The 15,240-nt window shown below is 36.7% G+C and overlaps 1 protein-coding gene across 1 annotated transcript in view; it reads right to left on the bottom strand.

The window, feature by feature from the left end:
- Positions 1-15,240, bottom strand: part of LOC107657455 (sodium- and chloride-dependent glycine transporter 1-like) — a 59,640-nt gene that overhangs the window by 38,231 nt on the left and 6,169 nt on the right. The window contains exon 2 of the mRNA XM_016445547.1: positions 11,398-11,654. Within this exon, the coding sequence (XP_016301033.1) occupies positions 11,398-11,427 (30 nt within the window). The 5' untranslated portion in view covers positions 11,428-11,654. The remainder of the gene's footprint in view (positions 1-11,397; positions 11,655-15,240) is intronic.

Raw genomic sequence — 15,240 nt, 5'->3', positions numbered from 1 at the left:
TGACTTGTATTAACAAATTTGGTCCGTTTAGAAACTTTGCCGTGTGAAAGCGAACCGCACCAAGAATAAAAAGCAACATTGTAATAATTTTAATCCCTGTTTCGTAACAAAGCAATCGATCTACAGGTGTGAAAGCACCACAAGTCATTAATCACTGATATGTAATGGGTCATATGGACTATATGATACTTTCATAGTGCTTTATTTTTATTTAATTTTACAATAAGGAAAAGAGTGGCCAAGGCATTCTTAAAAAACTAAATTTAGCGTTACTAGACTGAGGACGAAGGCGGCGATTTCAATTCTGAGCAGTGTTCATTTCGTCAACGAAGACGACGACGAAAAATATTCGTTAACAAACCTTTTTTCTGTGACTAAGACGAGACGTTGATGAGCTAAAACTAATATCTGATGATAAAAACTATGACAAAATTTATGCCGCGTCTTAGTTAACAAGACGAGACGGGACTGGACTAGAATGTTATCTGAGGACAACCGGACATTCAAAATACATCCTATAGGCTAAGTTAACTGTCTTGTCTTTCAAAATGTGCGTCCCTGTCATTGGATTGCAATCGGATGATGGGCGTTTGAATATCTAATCTCAGAATGGCAGCCACAGTGGACGGATAGGCTACCAAAACGCGAACTAGCGATCTGAAACAATGGCCTCAGCACCCGAAGGGGTAGGGATAAGGTGACCAGATGTCCCGTTTTTCCCGGGAGTCACAATTTGTTGTCGATTAACTTAAAGTTAGTGAAGGCGGGATAGGCGGAATCCATAGTGCTCTCTCTCGCGTACGCTCCACTTCTTCAGTTCTCATATACAGCGCGCAATCAGTTCTCAGTGCTCAAATACACACACAGCAGTCCAAATGTCTATCGTGTAGAGTATCTCACGTAAATATAGTCGGTTATGGCTTAAGTGAATGTAAACATGTGGGTGAAAACTGAATGTGTGTCAGTATTACATGCATGCCTTCCGTCTTAAATGGTCTGCATTCCTTATTAAATACCTATCTGTGTCATTAATGTTAACCAACAAAAGATGTTAAATAAATGTATACTTAAGTAAACCTACTGTATCTGAAAAATGAGTTTAATTTGTATCTCTACCAAAAAATGAAAATTGTCATCATGTATTCCAGTTTTTCCAAATTCAATCCTTGATTCAAATTTCTCATAAGCTTAACCGATTTGGTCTAAAGAGAGAAGAATTAATGACTATTTTTGTTTGAAGACTACATATAAAATAGCTACCAAAATAAATGTTGGTAACTGCAGTTTGACTAAAAGCAATTACTAAAGTTGACAAAAATGCAATGACTTTTCGTTGACTAAAACTAGACTAAAACTATGAAAGACTCAAATGACTCAAATGTGACTAAGACTATTAAGCATTTTCGTCTCAAGATAAAGACTAAATCAGAAATGCCTGTCAAAATTAACACTGATTCAGAGACCCACGGGTCATGAGGACCTCATACAAGTGTAAATTCAGTAGCCTCTACAGTGTAACCTGAAAACAGGAAAGTAACACAAGTGGTTTCCAGATTCACCAGGGAGCTTCAGCTTCCAGCAAGAGCCCTTAAGCAGGTGTTTCCCATTCAAGGCACGTTTGTTCTATTGACAAGTTGAACAAAAGGGCCTCAGTGAAGGCTAAAATACTACTGCTGACTAAAAACGTCACTTTTTCAAACTTAGTGCAGGCTTTGATGAGCCGTCTCCTTCCGGAGCTCTCTTTTGCCCCATTTACAATCTAGAGTGGTATGTCCAACACACAAAAACAACCCTAAGCAAACACACACACACAAAACAGAGGACCATGCTTTTAGACAATCAACTCACATGATTTTTACCCCCTGCACATGACAGCATACAGGCTATAGACTGAATGGTTGACACACCACTCTGGTAAAAGACTGAGTGTTAATATCTAAAATGGAAACAATATTTGAGACATGATCTCATTTAGCTTTCAGAAAGACTTAAGGGACAGTTTACTAGGGCTGGGTAAAAAATATCGATATCTCGATATTAATCGATTCTCATTTTTATGGAACGATATCGATTCTTAAATCCCAAGAATCGATTAGTCTAGCCTGTTTTCAGTTAATGGACAGAACATTGAAGGGCACTTCCCATCCAATATATCGCAATAAGCATTGTGCGTTGGTACTTTTAATATGAAACAAAGTCTCAGATTTTAAATTCTGTCCATTGTATTGCAGTATTCAAACAATAAATGCCGTTTTGGCACTGTTTAATGTGGAGAGACAGATCGCTGTAGCGCCTCAGTTCAACAGACGCAGCAGCACGAGGCGCACGTGAACTGATCATCTCCTCCACATTAATACCAGTTTCAGCACAAAATGAACATGACTAAACATCCGAAGGTACGTTAAAAGAAAGAGTACAACTTTACAATCCGTATCCTGTCTCATGTAATCGCTCAATCAGTGTTTCAGCCGCGCAAAGAGGTTAATATAACGGCTTGTAAACAATGTCCCGTAACATCACATTTACCTCTGAAAAACATACTCAGATAGAAAAATAAACTGTAGAGCAGTGTTAATTTCGTTGACGAATAATTTTCGTCATAATGTTCGTCAATGGCATTTTTTTCACTGACAACAACGAGACGATAACGAACTAAACAGTGTTAATTTCGTTGACGAATAATTTTCGTCATAATGTTCGTCAACGACATTTTTTTCACTAACGACAACGAGACGATAACGAACTAAAGCTCTTTTTGAATGACAAAAACTATGACGAAAATATATGGACATTTTCGTCAACGAATAAAAACGAGACAAAAATGTTAGGGAGGGACGATTTGGGAAGAGATTCATTCAATTTCAGAACGAATCTGCTGCGTGATTAGGCTAAAATACACTTTCTGCACGTCGCATAAAACGTTCAAAAATGTCAATATGTGGGAGTAAGAGAAGAGCAGACATATAGAAAAATATGATGACGCAAGAGAGAGCTCAATTCAAATGTTATGCGACTAAAACGTAACCTTTTGCCTCTCGCGATAAGTCATGGCAATGGATTTTGGTGATGGCGTTTCCATTAACCAATGTTATGCGACTAAAACGTAACCTTTTACCTCTCGCGATAAGTCGTGGCAACGGATTTTGGCTATATTTATTAAAAGGAGGCGTATGCGTGTATCTTTACAGAAGCAGCACAGAGAGCCGCTTCAGAAACGTGCGTGGCGCGGCTGGAATAAGCACAAGCACTGACTAGAGTGACCACAATCAGCTTCAGTGGCCGTATCAGAGCCACACTGAACCGCAGACATGTGCAGTGTAAATTGTCTAAGCATTAGGGCTGGGTATCGAGTTCGATACTTTTTAGGCACCGACGAATTGCCTCGATACCATCGATTAATATCAAACCTATATAATGAGTTTGGAAATTTTGGAGAAATGCTTAATAAATGCATTACACTGTAACAAAACCCATTAGATTTTAGCAGACTAAATTTACTGTAGAATAAAACTAGACTAAAACTAAAAACAATTCAGATGACTAAAATATGACTAAAACTAAATGGCATTTTAGTCAAAAGACTATGACTAAAACTAAATTAAAATTTGCTGTCAAAATTAACACTGCTGTAGAGAGGTGCATTTTGCTAAATATATGCACCATATAATCTTACACTCCTCTCTGCATAAAAAAATGGTAATTTCACACACAAAAATATAATCTTTATTACTAGTAATTAACAGTATCTTAAACTTAATCTACAAAAATATTAACATTTTAAACTAGACCATTAGTTATAGGCTATTGTGCATTATGCATTTTATTTACTTTTTATAGTTAAGATAGGCTGGACTAATTAATATAGTTTAATTAATTTTTTTTTTTTTTTTTGAAAATTTGGTATGTATATATATCCAAAATAATCTACATTGAATCGAATCGAATTGGTAATCAAATAAAATCGCAAGCTTGTGAATGAGAATCAAATCGAATCATGAAATTTGTGTCAAAACCCAGCCCTACAGTTTACCCAAAAATCTAAATTATGTCAGCATTCACCCACCCTCATGTCATTCTAAAACTTCCTTTCTTCTGTGGAACATAAAATAAGATATAAGATGCCACCAAAACTGTTTGTCAAAATATCTTCTTGTGATGCGCAAAATCATACAGGATTGAAGCAACATGATGGTGAGTAAAAGAATCCTAATTTTTGCGTGAACTAGCCCTTAAATATAAACAGCAAACTAAGGAACCTTTCTTCATAATAACAAATACACAATCAGTTACACAACTTTTGGTTGGCAATGGTCTTTAGCAACTACCTTGCTAAACATTAGATAAATTCAAAACAAATAGAGAACCAAGTTGACAAGCTATCTGTTTGGACATCATTGGTATCACTGTACATAAAGCAGGAGTGATTTTTTTATTGTTTTAAAATGTTAAATAGCATTATTACAATAATTTCTGTAAACTTTATTAATTAATTCAATTTGATATGGTTGTAGTCATAATTTAGCAAAACAAATGGGAACGGTTAACAAAAAAATACACAAAAATTATAATATTTTTTTAAAAAAGGTGTAAGATCCTTTAAAGGCCAAATTTACTAATGATTTGTTTTGGAAAATCGTCTGAATGCAATGTGACTTACAAAATGTCTTAACAAATGGAGAAACACCCCAAAAGTATAACTCAGCTTACAAAAAGGGAAGCTGCTGACAGTGTCAACCAGTGTTCAAGACATAAAATTGTCTTAATTGTCATTAATAGAAAGAACAAAAACTCACAAATCTGACACAGGTCTATTTGAAATTTCACTGACCAATTAAAAGCAATCAAATACATGAACAATAGCTTAAGTTAATTGGCTATTAATAACGGAATTTAAATAAGACTAGTGTTTTCTTCACCAGTTCCCATTACGTCATAATGAATTCAAATTCATGCCTATCATTACAAATCAACTTAATATGCCGTCGCTATGTATTACGCTTCAACTGTGATCATGATGCTAAAAGGGGTATCGGTCTCTTTTTTGTCGTACGGAAATCCTTATTTTGTACAGCAGGAAGTAACGCAGTGAATCTTAATCTGAGCCAATGTTTGGCCAGACACTACATAGGGAAGTCAGTGAAAAGTCTGGCACGACCATTGTAGAGGGCAACACGGAGACATATTTATGGACCTTCGCCTGAAACGACTTCCTGCCCCATTCCTTTGGCGTTTGTGTGCGTTCAGGGCAAAGAGAGAGAATTTGTGACGTACACCTGGTCCAAAGGCTTTCAGGACACCGAAGAGCAATTTCCAACACTTGGATTAACCTGAAGCTTCCATGATTATCCCCCCATACCCCCCAGCCGCCATAATTTGGCTGGAAGGGCCCCAGCTGCTAATTCTTTATAAATAGCGTGTAGCTCAGTCCTCCTCCAGGGAGAATGGAGCTCAGAGGAATGGCTTGGGCACAAATCAGGCTGGAAAAAGCACACAACATACACATTTCGACAAACATATGGGACCATAGCTGAGAATGAACTTGAGGTACATGTGACTTTGACTCGCCTCACGTGGATTCGACAATCGGCCAATTAGAAAAGTGACAACGGGATGTCAAGCTGTGGTTGAGGTTGAGAAAAAAAACAAGTAGAAAAGTTAATTCTTTATTAGTTAACTAGGAGTGTAACGGTACACGTATTCGTACCGAAAATTTCAGTACTGGTCTTTCAGTTCGGTACGCATGTGTACCGAACAAATACAGAATAAACACATAACCTCTGCACTAGTGGAACTTTTTTGGAAACTTCCAGTTTTATATATTGTTACTTTTGATATGAAACAAAGTCCTATCTTTCTAATTATGTCCATGTTTTTCAGGAAATTCAAACAATAAATGGCGTTTTGATGCTCTTTGATGTGGCGCAACAGATCGCTGTATAGGCGCGTCATTTCAAACTGCAGCGCGGAGCGCGAGTGAGCGTGATCATCATTTCCTCTTTACTACTAGTTTTAACGCGAAATAGACTAAACATGAAATAACATCTCATGCCTCATGTAATCGCTCAATCAGTGCCACTGTGTAAATGAATATATTTCAACAACAAATATAAATTTTATAATTTAGATGTTATTTCAAAAACAACATTATGTGCAATTTACATGTTTGCATATATTATATTTAAAAATAAATAGCAACTGAATTAAAATTTGGGCTCTGTTGTTAATTGTAACCTTACAGTAATGTAAAAGGGCTCTCTAAAGTTTAGAGCATAAGGTGAGGTAGATTTTTATTTTTATTAGGAAAATTGTAATTATAATTGAATTTAAAGAAGTGGCCATTTCTTCAGTAAACCACTGTTTAATTTTTAAAAAATCCCTGAAAACATGTACTGAAAACATACCAAACCGTGATGTCAAAACAGAGGTACATACAAAACCGCCATGTTTGTGTACCGTTACACCCCTATAGTTAACAAAGTTAATTGTAATGCTGGCTTGTAATAGGGCCATCTATGTATTGACAAAGGCCAGAGACCCTGAAAATCCCTGAAGTTTACAGGTTGTCTGTGGGGTGGAGGCCTTTTCTCTCAGCAAACAAAAAGCACCAGAGGAGGCTCTCTGACATTCAAGCGAGGCTTTCTGTCAGGAGTACATGAGAGGCACGGAGTGAGGTCCATTCACTTGCACACAGAGGTCACGTTACAGAATGTTACATATGTAATTTTCGTTATTTACTATTTCATACAGCACAAAAAGAGATAGGTATGACAATTTAGAACTATCTAGGTCAAGTTAGCATGTCAAAAAACACAAGGCCTCAAAACTCTCTGAAAAGAGCATAATTTTTGAACTCGGACTACTAGAAGTCTCTGATTTCTGTGTCAAATTCCAATTTGTGTTTGAAATTGTGTTTTCTCTGAATTTATTATGGATTTCCTGGCACTTAATTTAATGCATGAACTGATCAACACAAAAGTAGGGGTTGTGTTGCTGTGATCTTTCAACATGGAGAGCTTCAAAATGATAAATAATAGGTCAAGGGGCTGTTTCTGTGGAGAAACCCTGAGAACAGCGGACCCCCCCTCATCCCATGCCTTTTTCTCCCATTCACAACGCCACGGGGGGCGCAGGTCGGGTTCAAGCGCAACAAATTACCTAAATATGGGCTGAAAAGGCTTTGAGAGACTTCAATTCAACCGTTAAAAATAATATTAATAAAAGAAGATTTAGGAAGTCAGGTGGGTGGAACACAATGCTAAACTGCGGTCCATAATTTCAGCTAGCGAGGAGAAAAAGTGGCTCTTTCTTGGTCAGTATTTGTGTTTAGCCTGGGTAGAATAGGGGTACCTCCACATATAAAGGCGAGAGGAAGAAACACAGAAAAACTAAATTTTCAGCCTGAGTGGTTACTTCAAATGAAATCTAAAGGCTGAGGCTCAATGGGCCCTTTTAGTGGAGGGGAGTGTTTCTTAAAGGAATCGCAGCAGTGGACGTGTTTGGCATTTGGTGGCCCTTGTCCTCCAATTGTGCATACGCCACGGTGGCTGCCTTCTCTGTGGGCTTGGTACACTCCACAGGCAGTACAGTCTGGGCCTCGAACACAGACAGAAATCATGTTTGACTTTGCTCAACCACATCTGTTCCCATGCCCCTGAAGGCACTACGGTTGCACAGCTACAAAGATGTGTACGCCGTTAGTTAATGTGAGTGAGTGACAGCTCAATATGTTCCTTACATAAGTGCTGCTGAGCTAGGCACGGCCTTGAACTTGATGCCCATCACCTGTAAATGAGACTTGGGATTATAAACGAAAGAATAACATTTTCACTCAAATAGATTTCATTAAAAATGATGTGACATTTCATAAAGAGACTGACTAAAATATAGGCTCTATACCAAACGCTAGTAAGTTTGAAGTAGACATTATAGGTGTGTTAAAGGGATAGTTCACTAAAAAAGTAAAATTTCACTCACTCAAAGGCTGTTCCTAAACTGTATCACTCTGTCTCATCTATGAAAAACTGAAGAAATTTTGAGTAATGTCTAGACTAGCACTTTTTGTGCATACAATGGAGGTCAATGGGCTCCAATGTTGTTGGGTTCCAAATGTTCTTCAAAAGAAAAAGTCATACAGTTTTGGAACAACATGAGTAAATTATGACAATTTTCATTTTTGAGTGCATAATCCCTTTAAATTCTGTTATTTATAGCTGCCATTATGTTCTGGCTAAAATCTAATGCAGGGGTGGAAACAGCTTAATCTTAATATTTATGTCTAATATATACTGCAGAAACAGCAAGAGCAGCATGGTAGTGTGCTATTCCAAAGATGGTTATCCTACACAGAAAGGGCAATCCCAAAATGCATCGCTTCAAGTTTAAGAAAAATATTAATGGACTGAACATAATTCTATCATTTCTTATTATAATAACTTCAATATAATAATTAACATTACGAATACAATAATCATATTAAATACTGAAATGTACAAATAAAATAGTTATAATCAAAACTTTTACATTTAGGCCAATACACATGTGTTTGCTATGTATTTTTGTGCTCATTAAAAGTAATACATCACAAGCTTAGCAGAATAGCAACTTGTATTAGAACACAGAACTCTATAGGAATCAACTGTCTTATGCACTTCACATGAGAAGCACTGCTTATGTGGTGCACATTAGTCACCATTAACCAGCTGCTGCTTAAGTGAAGCATTTCAAATCAATCACTTTTTTCCATTTTAAATATATAAAGTTAGAGGTTCCATTTTAGCTTATTTAGAATGTCATGTGAAAGTGAAAAAGCTCACTAGGGTCCGTAGACTTCGTGAATTACAGAAAGCAAATTTATGCATGTAATGTTGCTCATTTTGATTAATGCTACCTAATTGACCTGTGCTTTGAAATGTTTGAGAGCCCACAAAGCAGAGTTAAAATGTGCAGCAGTAGCCCAGCATCCCGAGGGAATACGGGATCCAACATTTTTTTCCGTTTAATTTCCACTTCACAGACAGCAGCACACATTAACAACCCTTAGGAAAGGCTGGAGAGCTGCCAGCGGGACAGAAGAAGAAGCGAGTACGGCAAAGGGTCATCACAGCTCCATCAACAGTTCCTCAGCAACTGCTTCTGAATGTCTGACAGCTCCAGCATTAATTCCTCTCATGTCATTCTACTCGTCTCTAATTATGTTTTGGGTTACCGCAGTGCTAACATGCTCTACTGTCACTGTCAGAGGGTAACAATGGGCTTTACGCTGTCAATATCTCATTGTCAGCACGTCAGGATATTCTTAAAGCTGAACAGCTTCTGTAGGAGACAAAGAGGACTTACCGCCATTCAAGCAATGCCTTTTGACAGCACACAAAAACCATCTATTACAGTACTAAACACTTCCACTTGGTCAGATATCATATATCGTACAAGAATATTTGTGTTCAATGATGTGCAATCAGTAAAAGTCGTTTAGGGTGATGAGTAAACAAATGTGCTGGTCAATATCTTCTTTCCCTTCACGAGAGCCAACCAAATCTCTGCACTCCCCAACATTGCACACAACACAGTGAGTTTTAATGAATGCCACTGACTGCCAAAAGCACATCTCACCACAAAAAAACAGGGTAAGGTGCCCGAAAAAGTATAAAAGCCAGAATGTTAATGCAATTCTCTATGGGGGGCAAAAACATCTGAAATACAACAACCTTGAAAGAAAAAAATAATGAAAAATAATAAATTAAGATTATGATTTAAAGTGACACCAAAAAAAAAAGAATAATAATGTTCAATGAAAAATAATGGGCTTTATTTACCCATTTTTGAACTTTACCATAAATTTGATAGAAACATCAAATCAGATGTATTCCATCTGCAAGATGCTCATTCACAAAAATAAATAAATAAACATGTTTAAATGTACAAAATGTACAGGACACAGTACAAGGCTAAAAGTACAGGACAATACAGTTATAAGAACACAGATATAGACAGGACCCATAACATTACAACTTCTGTAACCAATCACACGAGGGGAGGACAAGGGTGGGGATGGACCACTAAGGTTTATTTACTATTGGAACCCAGCAACTTTTTCACAACATATTCCTCATATGTACTTCCATATCCAGTCGACATCCATGTTCCTGAAAGTCTTTGGGACAGAATTTAGAAGGGATAAGGTTGTAAATAGTCCAGTTGTGGAATATTGTAATCCTTATTTCTGTTATTATAATTCAAACTAAAATTTTCATAATTCTCATTTTATGTAATCAGGTGACACAGCTTATACATTTTTTTAAATAAGACTGGTTTAAATGGAGAAAAAAGATGATTTCTGTACAGTTACAGCCCAGAACCAGAAACACATAACCTAGTCAAAGTCACACAAGAGTCTACAACATCACTCACCCCGAACAAAAGTCCAGCCACACAGCAGCTCCACACAAACCACTGACACTTCAGACAAACATATCACACTTCGGGAAATTAGCAATTAGAAACACTAAAAATACCAATAATGTATCTTAAAATAAAAACTCAGAAGCAAATGTAGCTAATAATCACATCAAAAATCAATATTTTTGGGGATTATTTTACTGAAATTAAAGCTATTTTAATTAAAAAGTTCCTTTGAAAAACTTGAAGTATTATGCCAGTTTTGTTGACATCAATTTAGAAGACGTCATACATCCCTGACTGTCACTCTTGCATTATGGTATTGCAACACTGTTTTACTACGCAACTGTCCCATCAGTTCACACTGCCAGATGTGTGTACCCTCAGCACAGCAATGGTTAATAAAGCCATCAGGGTTTGGAAACAATGTTTAAAAGCCTCACTCAGAAGACATATACAGTTTTAAATTCCAGGATTAAATTACTTTCACAATCATTTGGAAAAATGAAAGCATCATGAAAGTGCTTTCTTCTTCCCTAAATTATACCACATCCTCTGTTAAATTCATCCAATTTTTTATATTCACGTAATCATTAGTTAAAGATATCTGTAAGCTGCCAGGGAATTTCTACTACTCCAGAGAGTCTTTATTATAAAAGCTGTAAGTAGGAAAAACCCTGTAATTCGGTTTAAGGTCTGATAATAAGCTCTTTGAAACAATTAATTATTTTCTCTACACTTTGTTTATTTAATCATAAAACAAGTTCGTTTTTAAGAACTGTGGCCTGATCCAAAATGCTTTGACCTGTTTGAGAAGTAACTTTTATTCGGACAATAAAAAAAATGCCAGGACATGTTACTAAGAAATACACATAACTTTTTACATTTTTAAAAACTTTTAAAAACATCTAAAATAAAAATATATAGCTGTGAAAACCTGGACATGGGAGGGAAGAAAGGAAATATTTCTAATAAAAGTTACAAAATGCAAGAGTGACTCACCAGTATGCCAGAAAATTGTTTTTCCTCCATGCTTTTGAAGCTCTCTTCGGCGTGGGTCCCCTTTCCGGAAGGATGCCCGTCCTGGCCTGTCTCTGTGCTCTCTGGAACTCGTCTTGAGCTGCTGCGGTATGCGTCTTAGTTTCTGCTGCACACTGCTTCTCCCTCAATCGTTTCCTCTCTCCGCTAGTTGCAATGTTGGGCTGAGGTGGCGTCTCTGCTTTGTGCTAATTCTGCGTTAATCCAGGAACTTTTCTATGCTGTGAAAGGAACATGTGACAGGGAGAAGGAGGGAGGAAGAGGGGGAAAAGCAACTATTAGCCCCCAAACGTGTTGTTCTCTCTCTAAAACAATCATTTCATAACTGCTGATAACACGGTCCATGTTCTGACTGGGAGTGTGGCTGGAGTTTATGAGACTGTAAAAGTCTGATATTATGATTATTCTGTGAAGTGATGTAGAGGATGCTTATACTGTAAACCAGGATGAAAAGATTTAGTATTTTCAGCAAATAGCTAAAACAAAGGGCTACAGCACAGATAGGTACAGAACATAAGCTTCCAGAAAACGACAATGATTTACCAAATTAACCTATAGCCTACATCAGGTAACAAACTGTCTATATTCTGGATTGGTTAGACACTATGACAACTTCCCACATACAATCCTGCTGTTTTACTACAACAATGTAGCACATGAACATCCTTAATTTTGGTTACACTTTATTTTAAGGTGTAACAATTAAGGACACATTAAAATCAAGTGTTACCTTAATTTTAGATTCTACATTAGTACTTACAAATTTAAGTTTCTTGTGCTTCTACGCTATACCAGGTAAGACCAAGACTCAAGTAGCAATTTACAAACTGGAACCTCTTAAATCACTCTAATGTTGTTGTGAACCACTCATCCTGACACCAGGCAACGCAGTACATCACTCCTCCTGAATTAAAGTGAACGCTTCTCCAGACCAACCATTTGAAATTAATACCTCAGCCTGGACGAGTGAACATGCACTAATATTTCAGTTGAAAATTACTGCTATGGTTCTGTTAATGAGAATATCAAACAAGGAAGAATGCGTACAGCAAATAGAATAACAAATTAACAAAAATTTTAATATATAAATATAAAATAAAACCACGCTGGACACAGGGAAAAGATAAAGCATGGGCAAAAGTAGGTTTAGAGACAAGTGTACTATTCTTCAGCCCCTCGACCTTCACAAAAAGATGTTTTTATTTACAAAAAGCAGTAAGATAAGATGTGAGATAAGCAGAGCAAACTCTCTGAACCAACGGCTTTCTTATCAGTATTGAGTTGTCTGTTGCATCACACAAAACATGTGCTCTTTACTGAATGAGTTGGGGGCTATATGGAAAAATACAACTGTAACCAATTAGCAGTTTAAAAAAAATGAAAGTCTCCAGGATGGCCAGGCAACAAAAACAGTAAAAATAATAATTAATTATTACCAATTATTTTCATTCTAAATGGTTAGTTTCTGAAACAATTACCTAAAAAATAAATAAAATATAAAAGCCATATTGGAAAAAGCATATACTGTAAAATAACTATCACTTTATTTATGACTTCAGGTTTACAAAAGTACATTTTTCTGCCACCCACTAATAAAAACAAACATAACCAAACAATCGCTTCCATATCGATTCATCAATGAACAAAAACAAAAACTAGATGTCACCTGCTATCGACATGCACTGGTCACATTAAACATTAATGTATTTTATTAAAGGGGTGGTTCACTGTTTTTTTTCTAGGCTTGATTTAGCAATTTACAAACTGGAACCTCTTAAATCACTCTAATGTTGTTGTGAACCACTCATCCTGACACCAGGCAACACAGTACATCACTCCTCCTGAATTAAAGTGAACGCTTCTCCAGACCAACCATTTGAAATTAATACCTCAGCCTGGACGAGTGAACATGCACTAATATTTCAGTTGAAAATTACTGCTATGGTTCTGTTAATGAGAATATCAAACAAGGAAGAATGCGTACAGCAAATAGAATAACAAATTAACAAAAATTTTAATATATAAATATAAAATAAAACCACGCTGGACACAGGGAAAAGATAAAGCATGGGCAAAAGTAGGTTTAGAGACAAGTGTACTATTCTTCAGCCCCTCGACCTTCACAAAAAGATGTTTTTATTTACAAAAAGCAGTAAGATAAGATGTGAGATAAGCAGAGCAAACTCTCTGAACCAACGGCTTTCTTATCAGTATTGAGTTGTCTGTTGCATCACACAAAACATGTGCTCTTTACTGAATGAGTTGGGGGCTATATGGAAAAATACAACTGTAACCAATTAGCAGTTTAAAAAAAATGAAAGTCTCCAGGATGGCCAGGCAACAAAAACAGTAAAAATAATAATTAATTATTACCAATTATTTTCATTCTAAATGGTTAGTTTCTGAAACAATTACCTAAAAAATAAATAAAATATAAAAGCCATATTGGAAAAAGCATATACTGTAAAATAACTATCACTTTATTTATGACTTCAGGTTTACAAAAGTACATTTTTCTGCCACCCACTAATAAAAACAAACATAACCAAACAATCGCTTCCATATCGATTCATCAATGAACAAAAACAAAAACTAGATGTCACCTGCTATCGACATGCACTGGTCACATTAAACATTAATGTATTTTATTAAAGGGGTGGTTCACTGTTTTTTTTCTAGGCTTGATTGTGTTTATGGGGTGCAGTCTAACGTGTTAATGCTTCGTTTTGAAAAAAATGCATAATTTTTCACATAATTTACCTTTATTCCACATTGCTCTGTCCCTTCTCTGAGAAACGCGCTGATCATTTCCTGCTTTTATGAAGCCCCTCCCTCAGAAATAGGCGATGGGCTCTGATTGGTTAGCTAGCCCAGTGTGTTGTGATTGGCTAAACCGCCTCTAGTGCAGTTTAAACGTTCCGCCCCTCACCTCAGCGGCATGTGCTCCGGTTGTATTGTAAACAACGGCGTCATTAATATCGCTTATGCCATGGTCTGTCTGAATGCACGATTCTGATTGGCTGGCAGGTGTTGATTAAATTCGTTTAACTGCACAGGTAGTTGCAGGTCAGTGTAATCATGTTCTATATTAATGCACTTCCTATAAACATTGGTAACCATAGTAACATACGGTTACAGTTGAATAGTAATACAGAGTGAGACAGTTACAGTAAACATTTCTGATTTACTTAGCTAGGCTAAATGGAAGATTTTCGCGTGTCATTTAGCTTATACGGTCATTATGGCAATTTTGATAAATGGGCAGAGGCACAAGATGAACTGGACGAACTGGAGAATATAACATCAAACGAGAAATGTAAAGAAAAACGGTACAAGGAAATAACACCAGCAGAGCTGAAGCAGATTGAAGACGACGAGGATGAGGTTAATACAAACAAGACTACTAAATGGGCAATTACCAAATTCAAAGACTTTTTGTATCAGAAGAAAAAAAATGATACTGTTGAGACTTACTCGGCTTCTGAACTTAATGAGACATTGCAAGAATTTTATGCCTCTGTTCAGACTACTACCGGCCGCGAATACAGTGTTGCAAGCCTGAAGTGTATCAGAGCGGGTATTAACCGTTACATCACAAAACACAACATCATAAATGATAAAAGACTTTAAATCAAGCAATGCTGTCTTTAACTCAATTATAAAGCGCTACAGGAAAAATGGAAAAGACACCAGCGTTCATCACCCTCGTATCACGGAGTCTGACCTGGAGAAAATTAAAAATTCACCTACGCTCTCCCCATTCACACCCTTCGGGCTTGTACGGAAAGTTTGGTTTGACATACAGCT

The sequence above is a fragment of the Sinocyclocheilus anshuiensis genome, unplaced genomic scaffold (assembly GCF_001515605.1).
Source record: "Sinocyclocheilus anshuiensis isolate Anshui unplaced genomic scaffold, SAMN03320099.WGS_v1.1 scaffold155, whole genome shotgun sequence".
Lineage (NCBI taxonomy): Eukaryota > Metazoa > Chordata > Actinopteri > Cypriniformes > Cyprinidae > Sinocyclocheilus > Sinocyclocheilus anshuiensis.
This window is presented reverse-complemented; position numbering and strand designations above follow the sequence as displayed.